The 16596-nt window shown below is 39.7% G+C and overlaps 1 protein-coding gene across 1 annotated transcript in view; it reads left to right on the top strand.

Annotated features, from left to right (window-relative positions):
• pde4ba (phosphodiesterase 4B, cAMP-specific a) overlaps positions 1 to 16596 on the top strand; it is a 293954-nt gene that overhangs the window by 68568 nt on the left and 208790 nt on the right. Inside the window, exon 2 of the mRNA XM_051707188.1 lies at positions 3227 to 3314. Coding sequence (XP_051563148.1) covers positions 3273 to 3314 — 42 coding nt within the window. The 5' untranslated portion in view covers positions 3227 to 3272. The remainder of the gene's footprint in view (positions 1 to 3226; positions 3315 to 16596) is intronic.

A 16596-nucleotide genomic window follows, 5' to 3' on the forward strand; every position in this document is an offset into this window, starting at 1 on the left:
GTTTTATTAACACACTCATGATTCACATTCTGACAAATTCACATCATGAATTTATACATATTTCCCTGAAGTGTTTTGTAGATACAATTATTGTGTACTGAACTCAAGCAGTCAGCTAACCTTTTTCAGGCTTGGGGGTGAAATGTAGCACAACTAGCATTACTAAGAATGATCTTAACTGTTGAAGTCTGTTCCCCCATAGATCTCCCATAGATCATTTGAATGGAGCACTGGCTAGAAACAGAGGAATTGGGTGTTGCAATGTAGAAATATGATGCTCATATCCTTGTTATGGAAAAACTATTTCACACAATATTAAGATTTACTGATGAAGTCTACTTTTAAGGTGCTCTACGTTATTTTTTCACTGTAAGCAAGTTTGTGATGGGGTGCAAGGAGGAAGCAGGAGTCAGTGAAACTCTGGCGCTGCCAACATGCATGATTAGTGTTTCCATAGGAACATTGATTGTTCCCAGGGGAATGCTGAACATGCCATTAATTAACATGCTAGCAGCACCTGGTTCTCCACTGATTCACCCCCTACTTAATCCCTTTGTGTTCTCAGTATCTTTGCTAAATTGTTGTTTGGTGTGAAGTAACTTACCTCACTCTATCTGCCTAGTTGTCTCATGTATCTGTTTGGTTGCCCATTTCTGCCCGCATGTCGGGAGTGTGGTTACATTCCAGTTTTCTGTACGCTTGTTCTCTGCGCTCACGAATATTCAATGGACAATTCCTCATCTCTACCTGCCTGTCGGAGAGTGATTGCCTTCCAGTCTGCTGTGTGCTTTTTCTCTGCACCTCACTACGCTTCAACTGAGGATTCCTATGAATCTGCTCCTGACTTCCATGATGCACACACTTGCCTACGAACACACTATTCACGGATTTGCCTATTGCACGGCCATGGCACGCACACATCCACAAACTTCTCCCCGTTACTGCAGCCGGTGCCGGGATCCTCAGTCTTGGCTGGCACAGATGAAGTGAATATTTATTGTTAATAAAACTTAACTGTTCCTCTGTTCTTGGGTCTCTTTGTCTCACTCTCACGGTCCTGACATTTACACCTAAAGAAATTCAAAGTATATATGTTTAAAATCACTAAATTGTAGGAGATAAAGACTCTTTTTGTTCTACAAGAGCAGGTTCCCTCTACATAGTGACTGCCATGTTGAGATCACCCCTATTATCTGACCCTTTTGGTTGCACAATAAAAGGGTATTTCTACAGGTAAGAAACTTAGAACTTTTGCATTTGTGTGATTCTGCATCCACATTATAAACAAAGCCCTTCTAATAGGGGGCCTACAAGCTTAGCCTAAAATAGCATAATGCAGTGGTCCCATAGACATTCTATGGGTGGTACACTGGCAATGAAACAAGAGGCTGTTTTTTTTTAATGGATGTCTATGGAGCAGATGCTTCATTACACTGAATAAACTGCTTTTGTGAGGAAATGCTCATCATCATGATTTGTCCGCCTGTCCACTAATCTTCAACATGTTTCACTCTAAACAATCCTTTTGGATGAACTATGTGTGGAGTTTACTATGATAAAATTGCTGTTTTATAAAAGAAGACACAGACAATTTTGCGACAGGTAGGTGTCAGTTTATGGCTCTCTCCATTAATTTGTATGGTATCCGAAAATGGTGACTTACTGTCGTAACATGCTAGTTAACCATTATGCTCTCTCCTATGGTAAAAGTGCAGAGGTTGTTATATCTGTATAGAAGATCTCTGGTATAAAGTCCAAGTTTTTTTATGCTGTGTTGGCTGATATGGCTGTCTTGAACTTATACTGACACTTAGCGGCGTGGATGCTGCATCAAGCTAAAGCAAATGTTTTCAGTTTACGATGCAGTTGTAGAAATTAGGGATGTTAATGATTAATCGATAATCAAGTAATTGTAATTAATAATTTGATTGATTAAGCTTATCCATCATCGATTAATTAATTTCAGAACAAATGCGTTCAGTAATCATGCCAGCATATGTTGATCAGGCTGTCTATACAGCCATCCACCACTAGATTTTCTTACTGACAGAATAATGTCACGTATTATTCACATCACAGAAGAACCGCACAGACGCCCAGATCAGAGATGAAGAAGGCTCAATGTAAACAGTGTTGGAGCTTTTCTCTGTAAATGAAAATTGTGTTTTCTGCATACACCGTGATAGTATGTTAAAGTACAACATGACAACAAGCTCTTTTGATATGCTGGTCTCCTTGTTTCATCCCAACATACAATTGAGTCAGGGATCGCCAGGAAAGCACGAAGGCACATTCAGCTGCCATCTCACCAGCACCAGAGAAACGTTACATTATGTACTGTGTTTACACAGCATGTTACGATTTGACTTAATTTCAAATAAAAAAATAAGCCCAAAGGTCTGAAATATCCCACGATCCACAAAATGAAGTTTTAATGAACTCAAATATGTATACAAGTTACTAGTAACAGTTATTCATTAACAGTAATTAAACAATTCACAAATTTGCACTAAGCAAATGTATTTAAAATACACTGAACTAAGAATATTTTAAGAGGAAAATGCCAGTACTTGCATTTCTTATGTGTATAAATTATATTTAAAGAGCAGGCTACATGCACATATTTCCTCCGAGTGTATTTTATGGTATTAACGTTAATGATTGATTGATTAATTGATCTTTAATTTCCACGACGATTGATTATGCACATGTCTGAAAATTGACATCACTAGTAGAAATGCACTCAGAAAATTTACAGTCAGACATGTTTAATTTATTCTACAAGCGAAAGTGTCCAATAACAGTGGTGTTACTGAGATAAAGTTTGATTTCAACACGTCAGCCACCATGAGGAAAATCTGCTTTTATTGGGCTACTCATATGACTGGGTCATCATCTTTTGTGAGTGTGCATGATTTCATTTTTCAAAAAGTATTTCAAAATTTTCAATAGTGCTATTCATTTCTTTATGTAACTTTTTATAAGGTACAAATTACAAGTTTTTGGGTTTTGATTCCTCATGCCAGCTTGAATTCATTTGTTAGAAAACTGTGATTCTCACTTTATCACTCTGAAAGAACTGTGAAAGACTCTCCATCTTATCTTTACCCTGAGGCATTTCTCTCTCGAACAAGTGAGGTCAAATGTCTTTTTTTTCTCTTTTAGTTCTTTCTTTGCTGCGAGAGTTAATTGTGTGGGTTTGTGCTGATTTTTTATTTTTTTGCAGGAGTAGCAGGCCTGTGCAGTACGAGGAGAGGAAGACTTCACAGAAGATGAGGAAGAGCCGGAGTGTTCTAACTGTGTCACCTAATGAGGTATGTGCAAAACTATGTATATTCAAAATTAACTAGTTGGTGGGTTGCGTGAATGACTAGTTGACTAATTGGTCTTAAGGAATATGAAGTTTGCCTGACCCAGATTAGAGTATTTATTTAGGGGTTGTTCACATAGGATGCAGTCTTGTGTTCAAAAACAACAGAACAAAGCACAATGGAATGGAACAGAACACGAGTCTTGAAACATTTTTAAAGTATCATGAAAGACTAAAACCTTTTTTTTTCTAGATTGTGTTGTGGATTATGTTATACAATGATGACAAGCATTAATTGGGTAAATCGTGATGCTATGGCTAAAGACTAAGGCCAAGTATGTGAACGCAGAAGCTTCTAGCTCTGCAAGCTCGATTTTGTGTGTTGTTGTGTTCTGAAATGTGTCAGATTGAAATTAATTACTCAGTGCAAGTATGAATTGCATTCTCAGTGTTGCCACAAGGAGCACCATAGCAAACATTAACTTAAAGGTGCAGTATGTATGATTCAGAAACCCTTGTTATTAATGGCACCTGTGGCTGTTAAGTGAACTGCAGCCAGCTACCTGTTGCTTATGCTCGTGCTCATGCACACACTCCATAGGGACGCGAGCGAGCGAGCATCGGCCAAAACAATGACGTAACGTACAAAGAGATTGAACGTGATACACCGGCATCATGCTGACAGATGAGGTAGCATAATTAAAATTACACAGTTATGATTGTTTTACTACAAACTTTGAGACTAAACTAAAACTACTTATCAGCTAACTTAGCATACTGATACACAAATACAGCTTCATACTACAGAACTATACCAGACAGCTTACTGTTGCAATGCACTGTTATGTTGCACTATTGTATGTTATGTATGTCATATGTTGTACTACGATCAAGAAACCAGCGTATTTGCTTAAATTTATCCTGTATACCTGACTTTTAGTGTAAAGAGAATATCGTTGAAATTACTGTATTTGAAAGTTATGAAGCAAGGTAGCTTGCAATTCGTCAACATTAGCAGGCAAGGTCAAGTTAGCTAAAATTACACATCAATCCTTATGGCACTATATTTCACATGCTTTGCAGTTATGTAAGCTTACCTGTCCAATAAGAAGAATGCCAATTCAGGGTCGGTTTTGATCCCCAAAACCGAACTAAGGTCCCTCCAGGAATCAAATGTCCTGCCAATGTTCACTGTAGTTTTCGCTCGACCACGATTAAGTTCCCGCTTAGCCAGATGAGATTCAGTAGAAGGCTCTCGGGAGTGCGCATAAACATCACATCCTTTGGATTGTCCCAGCAAAACCAACCCGCTCCCTTCGCATGAAAATCAGTCTACAGGCTTTAATAGGTAACCTAGGAAGTCTGGGAAGGGCTCATTTTTTAAGTTGCGTTACAAGCCGTTCACACATTGGCAAAAACAAGGGGAATATTACATGAAAATCATTACATACTGCACCTTTAAACTGTCTGCCTCTACTGTAGTAGACAGCCTGATCTCATTTAATTTATGTGACAATGACAACATTTTTGCAAACCAAAATTAAGTGCTTCATTTCACGTTTGGCTGCAGTTTCCCTGTGAAATGTCCAGCTGGGGGTACCGAAAGCAAGTGAAATTATGTTGTAATCAGACAAGGTTTTTAAGGTGAATGTTAGACCTCCCTAACCTAAAATTTAACCTAAACCTAACCAATAGTGTCATAAAACTACACTATTTTACATATTTTATCAAACTACACAATGATGACTCTAAGACATTGTAGATATTACAGTTTCATTTTCTGTTAATGCATGATTTTCTGTAAAGCTGCTTTGAAACGATGTGTGTTGTGAAAGGCGCTATACAAATAAAAATGACTTGACTTGACTTGACTAAAAGATAAATGAAAGCTGATCAAAACAGACATCCTTAACCTTAACCAATGCCTTAACTTAACCGATAGTGTTTAAAAGGCAAATTTGACATGAAAAGCACATTTACTGAAGCAGCCACGTCATTTCATGTCACTTCTATGGCACTTTTGCTTCATTTTCACTTTCATTTTAAACATCCTTGGCTGGGCTTGGTCTCCGAGTCCAAAGTCTAACAATCAATCAGGTGAGTTACTAATAACTGTCATGAGAGAGTGACTGCAGGAGTCAAGTCAACAGAGCTTTATTTGAAAAATACAAATCAAAACACCCACAAGGGGGAAAAACAGAAAACAGGATGACATAACTAAAGAAACAAACAAACATGAGAACCCACTGAAGTAAATATCACACTGGAACCAACCACCTGGAGACAAACATTACAACATTAGAAACGATTCGACAAAGAACTCAACATGAGGGAAGCTTATGAAGGGAAGAGTTGATAGGGAGCAGGTGCCGCTAATGATTGTTAATTGAGAACGAGCTGTTTTCCGGGTAACAGAGCTGGCATTCTCCACGTGGCACCAGTAAAACACAAGAGGGAGAGAGAGACAAAACCAACAAAGGAAAACACTAAGACAAGACAAACTGACAGTCAAAGGATGCACAGTCAGGCCAGACTGTGACAGTACCCCTCCCCTGTCAGACCCCTCCTGGTGTCCAAAACTGACTCACCAAAGGGTGGGGGAAACCTTAAGTGTGGCTCTAAGTTAGGGGTGGGGTCAGGCAGACCAGGAGGGGGCTTGTGAAAAGGGGTGGGGTCCAGTGGCCTGAGGAAGGGGGATGGGGTCTGACGGCCTGGGAGGAGGCCTAAGGAAAGACTCAGAGTCAGATGACCAGGGCAAAGGTCTGAGGGAAGGAGCAAGGTCTGGTGGCCAAAGAAAATGCACGAGGAAGGGGGTGAGGTCTGGCGGCCTGAGAGGAGGCCTCAGGACAGACACAGGGTCAGCTGACCAGGGAGGGAATGAGCAAGGTCCACCAGGAGGTGGAGGGGCTCGTTGTTGACCGCCACAAGGGGCCCGAGTCCGCTGCAGCACCCCTGGAGGGGTCAGTGTCGGCTGCTGTTCCCTGGGCGGCCACTAATGTCCAGTCCCCCGTGGTCTTCCTGGCAGTCACCCGCTGGCTCCTCCGCCTCCTGGCGGTCATCAGCGGGGCCCTCTGCCTCCTGGCAATCCCCAGCGAGTTCCTTCTCCTCCTGGCAGACTGCAGTGAGTTCCTCCACCTCCTGGCGGTCATCAGCGAGCTCCTCCGCCTTCTGGCGGACCGCAGCGGGCTTCTCCGGTCACTAGTGGGCCTCACTTATCAACAAGTCAGTTGTTGGACCCATCCCTTGTGAGTACAGAAACCTGAAAAACTGTGAAAAAATTCTAAAAGTGAAGACAAAGCCGTATGGAGGTAGCAAGAGAGTGTGTTTAAGTTTGTGGATGTACATCCCTGGGGGAGGGATGAGAATGAAAGGAGAAGGAATGAGGAAATATAAAAGTAATATGGAAGAGAAGGAGAAGTGCAGGGAAATTGTCCTCACTTAAGAGTCTTACCAATGATCACACTGTGCAAAGTGTTCCTTGACAAACAGACTGTGGGAAGAGGAGAGTCTTTAAAGATGATGAACGGTGAATATTTTACCATTTCCCTCATCTCTCTCTCTCTCTCTCTCTCTCTCTCTCTCGTTCTTTCCCTCTTTCAACACTCTTTTCACTATGCACATCTCATTCTCTGTCTTATAATTTTTGGCTTTCTGTTGTTTTTTACACTGCCAAACGTTCTGTCTTTATCGTATGGTGCCTTTAGCAGCTTTGGTCGTTGTGGTCTTGTGTAATATTTCTTTTTAGTGTCATGTAAGTTGGCCTTGTAATTTCACCCACTGCCTAACTTTTACTTCCTCTAAATCTCACTGTCCTCACCCTCCCCCTTATTGCAAACTCCAAAGAGGTACATATTAGCACTTTATATGCAGTTTAAAGCCCTGTTCACACTGCCAGCGACACAGAGCGACAAAGAGACACAATCTCATTCATTTTCCATGAGAGCTGAGCAACTTCCGGCGGCACAAGTGACAGTTACCATTGGTGACGAGATATGTCGCACGCCACGCCCACAACAAAGTTGAGAAAAGTTTAATTATAAGCAAATGAACAGTGACATTTGCTTATAATTCGGGAGCAACTACCAATGAGAGAGAAGCCAGTGTAGCTCACATCACCCGTCTCCTGTGTAATACTCATGTCGAGTGCATGCAAGACATAGAAGATGTTATAATGTTGTGAGGGATTTCACTGTTTAGTATCATTTGTCTGTAACCACATGCATGGATATAATAAAACAATGATGTGTGGAAAATCATGTCAGATACTGTCAGCATTCTGAGTGATTCATATTTTGATAGATTGTTTGTCTGGTCACACTTTATATTAGGTGTCTTTAACTACTATGTACTAACATTAAAATACATACAATTAGAGCTACTTTGACATATAACATTTTGAGTTTGCTATTCACAAAACGCATCTGCTGAAATGGACCATGCCTTGCATGATCTCAGATCTCAGAAAACCTATGATCAAGAATTGTTACTTTGAAAAGTTGAAAAGGGTTACAAAGTTATATCGAAGACCTTAGATATTCATCTGTCCACAGTTAGACAAATTGTCTATAAAAGGAGATGATTAAGTACTGTGGCTACTCTTTCTAGAAGTGGCCGTCCAGCCAAGATGACTCAAAGGGCAGACCGCAGAATGCTCAATGAGGTAAAAAAAGAACCCTAGTGTGACAGTTAAAGACTTGAAGGAAACATTGGAACTGGTTAACATCTCTGTTCATGAGTCTACTATACGGAAAACAAGAAACAGGCATGGTGTCCATGTCAGGACACCACGAAAGAAGCCACTGCTTTCCAACAAATACATTGCTGCACGCCCACTAGCAACTTCACAGTACAGAGACTGCTGACATAAATACACTGGCAGTTTGAACTGGGCTATAGTGCTGTTTCATATGTTAATATGTCATCAATGCCATGGGAATGTAAAAGTTTCACTAAGTATGACTATTCTTATTACTAGCCCTGTCTATATGAACATACATATCAATTGGCAAAGTGCCTGATGACTTGTGGATGAAGCATTAAAGGATTCTCTTCTCGTTTGCCTAAATTGTGGGAAACAAATGTCACTTAAACCTGAAAACACATAAATTGTGGACAGGGGTTAAATTGTTTTTGTTTTTTTTAGGAGAGGGACTTCAAAAATAGTAGTGAAAGTAAGAACTTCCCTGGAGGACTTGAATGCACCATCATACTTTTTAATTTTTAACAGATGATCATTAGATATCTATTGAAAATTGTAAAGCTGATCCTAGATTAGAAGTGTTTGTGAACACGGATTACACTTTCAGTCTTTCTTTGATTTAATTCCCCTTCTTTTCCTCCTAAAACATTCTTCAGTCTATGTTCTTTAATGAGAATGTTTTTTAGTCTGGTCCTGTGTCCTTGGACCCAATTTACTGAGCTCATAGAACTGTTTAAAAATTAATAGAAGCTTTTGCCAATGCCTGACATGATAAAGATGTAAAACACAATGGATTGATCTTGTAACCACAAGCACCACACAGATTGACATTGCATATTAAATATTGAATATTCTGAATACATTTGAATTTATAATGCAGAGAAATCTGGGTTGGCTGTGTTTGAGTGTGTGTGTCTGTTTGTGTGTTAACACAATGAATTCTTTAGCAAACCACTGTTTTCTATTAGTTTCTTGTGTTTTGCTCAATGGAGTACCTGGTCAAGCATTGGTTGATTGGGTTTATGTGATCCAGCTAAAGTGCTGCACACCTCCTGATCCACTGAACCTTTGTGCTTAGCCTTCCCTTTTGCTCGCTCGCTTCCTCTTGCCCCTGCTTTTGCTCCCTGCTTGGCAGATATTAAATGTCATGCATTAATGCTTAACAAACCCTCTTCTAAGCAGCAGGATGTGTGATAAAATGCATGTGTTCTGTTTGTGCCATAATGTGTTAGGCTTATCTGATCAAGAAACAGACTACAGTGACATAAATGACAAGCACAGCAGCAGCATCGCTCTCTCTCTCTCTCTCTCTCTCTCTCTCTCTTTCTTTAGTCACCTTTAATTATTCTCTTTATCTGTTTTGGGATAATGGGACTAGTAGTCATTCACTAAGGTGCACCAAACATCAAGCTACTTACCTCATTATATTTATTATAGGATTACATCTAAGTAGCAAAGGCTGTCATTTGTAATGTGTTGATTTACTGCAATTAATTTTATAACAAAATAATACATTAAATGTATTCTGTTATAAGGAATTTTCCTACCACTGGCTTGAAGTAACATCCTCATGTTTTTGCAGTCAGTAGGGGGCAGTCAGTCCAACTCCAGTTGTACAGGTAACATGTAGTTTTTACAGGCAGAGCACAACTCCGAATGCAGGGGTTTTGAGGCATGTTTTTCAAAGTTTTAAACAGCATTTAACCATCAATATATACCAACAAAAATATTGCAGACACACACGAATGCATGTGAGCACAGCTGTGTCCAGAGTGTAACTGTCTAACTGGGAAAGTTTCATGAGAGTCTCATTTGCTGGTAGTTTAGGTTAGGTTCAGGGTTATATTTAGGGCTAGGATTAAGGTTAGCGATAGGTTTAGGGATAGTGGTAAGTGAAGTGCTTGTGGGACTTCAAATAAACAAAATAAACAGTGTACGAATGTCTCATGCGAGTCTCATGGGACTTTTCACAGCTGGATGGTTTCCTTCTAGACATGACCTGTGAGCCCTGTCTAACTCGGACAGATTGATGAACTCACTTTTAAAATGGATTGCTGTGAACTGTAGGGCAGTGAGCTGCTTAAGTTCAATGATATTGAAAAGCAAAACAAAAAAAACAATATTTTGAATTCTAAAGCTTTTGAATGCTTTACCCCTGTCTGCCACAATAATGTATAATATGAATTATTATATTATTACAGTATACGTACATATATTTTAAATTATTTTGATATATATATATATATCTCAAACCAGCCCATCTGGCACCAACAATCATGCAACGGTCTATATCACTGAGAATTTTTTCCCCATTCTTGTAATTAAAATTTTTATTGATTCATCTATTAGATAGGAACAGCAAAACATATATATATATATATATATATATATATATATATATATATATATATATATATATATATACGGAATCAATATTTAACCCTGGCCACCTCTGAACACCACTCCTGAAATGGGGGCGCTCCAGCCGACTTCCAACTCCTTAAAATAATCCGTCTGGCAATCATAATACTAGTTAGGACCTAGTTTTTCATGTGCTTATTCTCCAAATTAATGACTGCCCCATCTCCTAAAATACAGAGTCTGGGGCAGAATAAAATTTGAGAGGCCAAAACCTCGCACATAAAACTCTGAATCCTCAACCAGAGCTCTTGAATCTTAGCACATCCCCAAAAGACATGGGTTGTGTCTCCATCTTCTGATTGATATTGCCAGCAGGTGGGTGTGTCTTTAAGACCAAGCCTATGCAATCTAGAGGGGGTCCAATAGACTCTATGTAAAATCTTAAATTGCATAAGGCGAACCCTTGCATCTCTAGATGCAGATTTGACGTTTTTTTAGAATCCTAGCCCACACTCCCTCCTCCAATACCAAGTTTAGATCTTTCTCCCATAATCTCTTAAGAGAAGCTGAAGTTCCGTCCCCCAGACTCTGAATTAGCAGGGAGTAATACACCAATGCCTCATGACCTTTTCCAAAAGCAGAAATCACCACTCCCAGAGTATCTTCCGCTTTAGGGGGGTGTAAACCACTCCCAAAAACAGTACAGAGCAGGTGGCGCAACTGTAAATACTTATAGAACTGAGATCTGGGAATCCCAAAAAGTTGAACCAAATTTTGAAAGGATCTCAACACTCCACTCTCATATAGGTCACCGAGTGTAGTAACCCCCCTCCCAATCCATTCTGACCAGCAAAAAGGGGACTTGTTGATGCATAATTTGGGGTTCAGCCATATGCTCGAGGCAACATTTAAATAAATGTCTGAATTAAACACTCTTTACACTTTTGTCCATCCCGAGTTCAAATGCGAGATAACAGGATGTAACTTTGCCGATTAATTTGATAGAAAGGCTCTGCAATGATGAAATAGGGGCAAAAGCTTCCTGTTCTATACAGAACCAGGGAGGGGCTCTCTCAGGTGGAAGTGACCAATGAGCCAAATGTCTGAGACCAAATGCATAATAATAAAATAAAATCTTGGGTAGGCCTAGCCCACCTTTGTCAATCTGCCTATGTAACTTATTGAAATGTAATTTGGGACGCTTACCATTCCAAATGAAGGACTTCGCTATGCTATCAAATTGCTTGAAATAAGAGAGGGGGACATCTATAGGGAGAGACTGCAGCAAGTAATTGAATTTTGGAATACAATTCGTTTTAATAACATTAACTTTCCCGATCATAGATAAATGCAATGAAGCCCACCTGTCCACATCGCTCAAAAAACATTTTATTAAGGGGTCAAAATTAACTCTAACTAAATCACACAATTTTGCTGGGAATAAAATGCCCAAATACTTTATGCCCTGTTTGGGCCACTGGAAAGCGCCCGGCTGAAAAGCTGTTACTGGACAGTACGCTGTCAAAGCCAAAGATTCGGATTTAGACCAATTGACTTTGTATCCTGAAAGCTTACAAAAGGAATTAATAATTCTGTGGAGGAAAGGCATAGATCTAGTAGGGTCAGAGACGAATAACAAAATATCATCTGCGTAAAGCAAACGTTTATGCGCTGTAGGGCTTTACTGGTTGTTTAGATCAGTGTTACTATCGGAAATAATTATTTCTGTAGTTATTAATTAATATTTAAATTAATTAATTGGATCTAACTCATTAAAACCTCATATGGGGCTCCAGTAAATGTAGTGTGCTATGTTTAGGAGCAAGTTTGTTTATTAGCAATAATTAATAATTATCAAAGATAATTACTAATTATTAAAATCAATAGAACATTGATGAGAATCAATGTTAGCTTTTTTAATCCTTTAAAATCAACAATTATCAAAGATAATCGTTAATTGTTAACATCGATGAAACATTAATTAAAATTAACACTAGCTTATTGATCATTCAAATTCTATCAAAGATAATTATCAATTATCAAAAATCAATAGAATATTAATAAGGATTAAAATTGACGGGGCACCACCCTAATATTCAGGGACTAATAACCGAATATTAAAACAGTCTCAATATTAGATTGTTTTCTTAGTAAAATCGGCATCCGAAGAATATCGATTTTCGGGGAAAAAACAATGAATGAAGGTTTGAATCCGAGCACTGACATCCCGTCAGCATGACACAGGCGTATGCAAAACGAACCAAAACACTTCTCTTTGTAATATAAACAAAAGTTTATTTATGCAGTAATATCAATTAATAATTAATACAATGCAGTCAATAAACTTCCGACTTACAACTACAAACTAAACAGTGATATGATTAGATATGGAAATAAAAATAATTCTATAACACATAGGGTGTGTGTGTGTGACAGTGTGTGTGTAAGGAGGGACGCGCACAAAATAGCGGACATGACTCTCGTGGAGAGTATATCACGTGAGACTTCCGGCCAGGGAATATGACCGCGAATGGGGGCGGAGATGGTGTCTACCAGTTACCGCGTATATCCACTTGTACGATAGCTTAGGGACAAAGCTGGGCTTTAGCATTTAAGCTATCTACGAGCCAAAATGTGTGCCAGAATGTTTGTGAGGGGTCGCGTGCCTGCGTGTGTGTGTGTGGTTAGTACGAGAGAGAGAGAGAGAGAAGTGACAGCCCTAAGCTGATTTCTCGATAGCGGGAGAGAAAGCAGCTGTTAGTTCATCGCTCAGAGACGCGGTGGACGGCTCGTAAACAGTCCCGCGTACTTTGACTATTTAGTGGATGAACTCAGTTGCTGTCTCACCCGCAATGGCGAAATTTGCACAACAATCCAATTTGGTTGGACCACAATACAGCAAAATAAATTTGTGATAATTAATACCCTGAGTATTAATAATGAGCGGACATGGCGGTCCGTAAACTGTACAAGCAAAAACCTTGAAGCACAAGAATAACACACTATAATATTCTATCTCTGCCCAGACGTAAACCTCTTGTATCGCATGAGGACACAGGTAGAATGTGTTTTCCTCCATCCTTTAACTTTGACCCGGTTCCTTGAGGCTCGTGTGATGACGGGAGGCCGTTTCCTCGCTCTGTCGGTGGGCGGTATGGCTGTTGATTCTCGGCGGGCTGGTGGAGAACTCAGAAATGTCGACTTGATTGAAGATGGAAGAGAAATCTTTAATCTCTTCACTTCTGTAGGCAAACGGATGAAGATACGAATTGCTCGGCAGTCTCCTTCGGATCCGTTAGAGTGTGGTTGAACACAGAGTAATCTCAACTCATCCAGCGAGATGGAGATTGTATGGCTACAGTTTCAAGTCGGACATTACTTCCTTGTGCCACGAGGTTGCACTGGAGAGCAGCAAAAAAACTACGTCTATATTCGGTGGATGAAGTCGCTGGAAGCGAATTCTGGAAGCATTTCAGAATTATTTGAACTCCTGATGATGTCATGTTTGAGGGACGTTCTGTTGTGTGCCTCATCCAATAGGAGTTGAGAGCTCAATCCTTTAGTGAGCAAGGCTTCATGGATCTGTAGTCTGTTTTGGACTCCCCTTGTTTGATTTTGGCGTGATTTTTATCAGTAAAATTTACGACTTAGAAGGTGGGGGCTTGAGTTATTTTTTTACGACTGTGTTAGGCCTGCCTTTGTCTTCTATCTGAATACATGAGGCCCAACAGCACCATACCTCCCGCCACAACCTCTGGAAAATCCTCCTCCTTTCTTATCGCAGCTGCTAATGGTTCCAGGGCAAGACAGAACAATAATGGGGAAAGAGGGCAACCCTGACGAGGGCCCCTATTCAAAGTAAAATAATCTGAAATTAATCCATTTGATTGTACCGCCGCTACAGGGTGTCTATAAAGTAACTTAATCCAACCAATAAATATACTCCGGAACCCGTATATTTCCAAAATTTTAAAAAGATAATCCCATTCTACCATATTAAACGCCTTTTCGGCATCAAGTGAGATGGCAGCGACCGGAGTCTGATCATTCACCACTGACCACATGATATTGATGAAATGTCTAATGTTGTCAGAAGAGCTGTGGCCCCTAATAAGCCCCACCTGATCTATATGTATAAGAGATGTCATAACTTACTTAATCGGTTAGCCAAAATTTGTAACAAAATTTTTACATCTTGCTGGATCAGGGAAATTGGACGGTAACTCTTACACTCGCTTGGATCTTTGTCCTTTTTAAGAATCAGACTGATCCGGGCTTGTGTCATGGTTGGCGGAAGCTTTCCATTCTTTAATGATTCCGTATAAACTTCTACCAAAAGTGGAGCCAATTCTGTAGCATAAGATCTAAAAAAACTCAGCGGCAAAACCATCTGGCCCCGGAGCTTTGCCTGAAGGCAAGGCCTTAATTACCTCATCAAGCTCCTTCAAGGTTATTTCAGAATCAAGAGAATTTTTTTTGCTCAGTCGTCAATTTAGGGAGTTCTAATGGTTCCACAAATTTTCTAATATCTTCATCAGTAGACGAAGACGTGGAACTATAGAGAACAAGATAGAATTCTTTAAAAGCATTATTAATATCAATGGCTGAGGTAAATATTTCACCACCAGCAGATTTCACTGAGGGAATGGTAGAAAAAGACTCTCTCTGTTTTATATATCTTGCCAGAAGCTTCCCTGCTTTGACCCCTGACTCAAAGTCTTGCCCTGAACAACCAAAACTCCACTTTCCACGACAAAATAGTATTATATCTGTATTTCAATCAGGCCGAGGCCATCAGATGACATTCGGCGCTTCAGCTCTGCCTCGGCACTTTTAATATTCCCTTCCAACTCCACGAGTTCACATGCTTTGTATTTTTTGGTGAATGAGGCAGATTGTATGATCCGACCCCTAAGAACTGCCTTAAGTGCTACCCAAGCCATGCCCACAGAGGATACTGAGGACCAGTTGGTCTCCATATAAACATTGATTTCAGTCTTTAACATTTGTTGGAAATCAGTATTTTGCAAAAGGGATACATTAAAGTGCCAACTATATGATTTATTTTTCTCTGTATGTGGCAACATCTCTAAACTCACCAGGGTGTGATCTGAGACTAAGATGTTTCCAATTGAGCAGTCAACAACAGATGAAATGAGGTATTTAGATATAAAAAAATATCTATTCTAGAATAAATCTTATGAACTGATGAAAAAATGTATAGTCCCAACCAGATGGGTTTAAAAGTCACCAGATATCTGCAAGACCAAGATTTTTACACATCCTGTGAAGCGTCAATGTTGCTCTAGGGGGCTAACACACTTTCGCTTCACTATGATCAAGGATTGAGTCCATCAATAAATTAAAGTCTCCTCCCAATATTATATCATGAGGGGTGCCAGCTTTTTGCAACATCCCTTCAAGATCTATAAAAAAGCCCTGATCATCAGCGTTAGGTGCGTAAATATTAGCCAAAATCAACCATTGCCCCTGAATGTCTGCTAAAACAATAATGACTCTTCCTATTTTATCTTTAATCTGTTTGAGAAATTTGAATTGTAGATGTTTATTTATCAGTGTAATGACTCCCCTACTCTTACTTGAACCAACACTAATGAAAACATGTCCACCCCATATCTTCCCAAATTTTTCAGCTTCCTGTGGGGAAAGATGCGTTTCTTGAAGAAAGACTATATCATGTTTCTTACACTTAAGAAAATAAATAACCTTCCTTCTTTTTATGAGGTGCCCCAATCCATTGACATTCCATGTGGAGAGAGGTAATCCACTCATATTAACAACTGATGTATTGATATAATAAAAAAAATTGTGTGTCAAAAGCAAGATTATACAGACCACATTCCCCTTAATGCAACAATCAAACCCCGAACTTCCCCCCAAACAAAACAAACAGAAAAAAGAAAAACGTGCGCATTAACCCCGCGCATGACAGCGCCAACCATCGTCAATCCCTCTAAACTCAGGAGGTCCATGTACGCATACGAGAGCCCCCACGACAACTTTGCCATCGGATTGCTCAAGTCCGGTGTTTCTGCACAAATTTTGTGAGGCAAAATTACATAACAGAAAATACTTTGTAAAACAGACCCCAGCCATCAGGCAGAATTAACACAAAGAACAGATTCACAGAACTGTCTTGAAGGTGTGTTCCTCCACAAAACAAACTCCAGCTGATATAAAACCGTTCAGTTTCCTCGGACAGATA

Source organism: Myxocyprinus asiaticus, chromosome 9, assembly GCF_019703515.2.
Source record: "Myxocyprinus asiaticus isolate MX2 ecotype Aquarium Trade chromosome 9, UBuf_Myxa_2, whole genome shotgun sequence".
NCBI lineage: Eukaryota > Metazoa > Chordata > Actinopteri > Cypriniformes > Catostomidae > Myxocyprinus > Myxocyprinus asiaticus.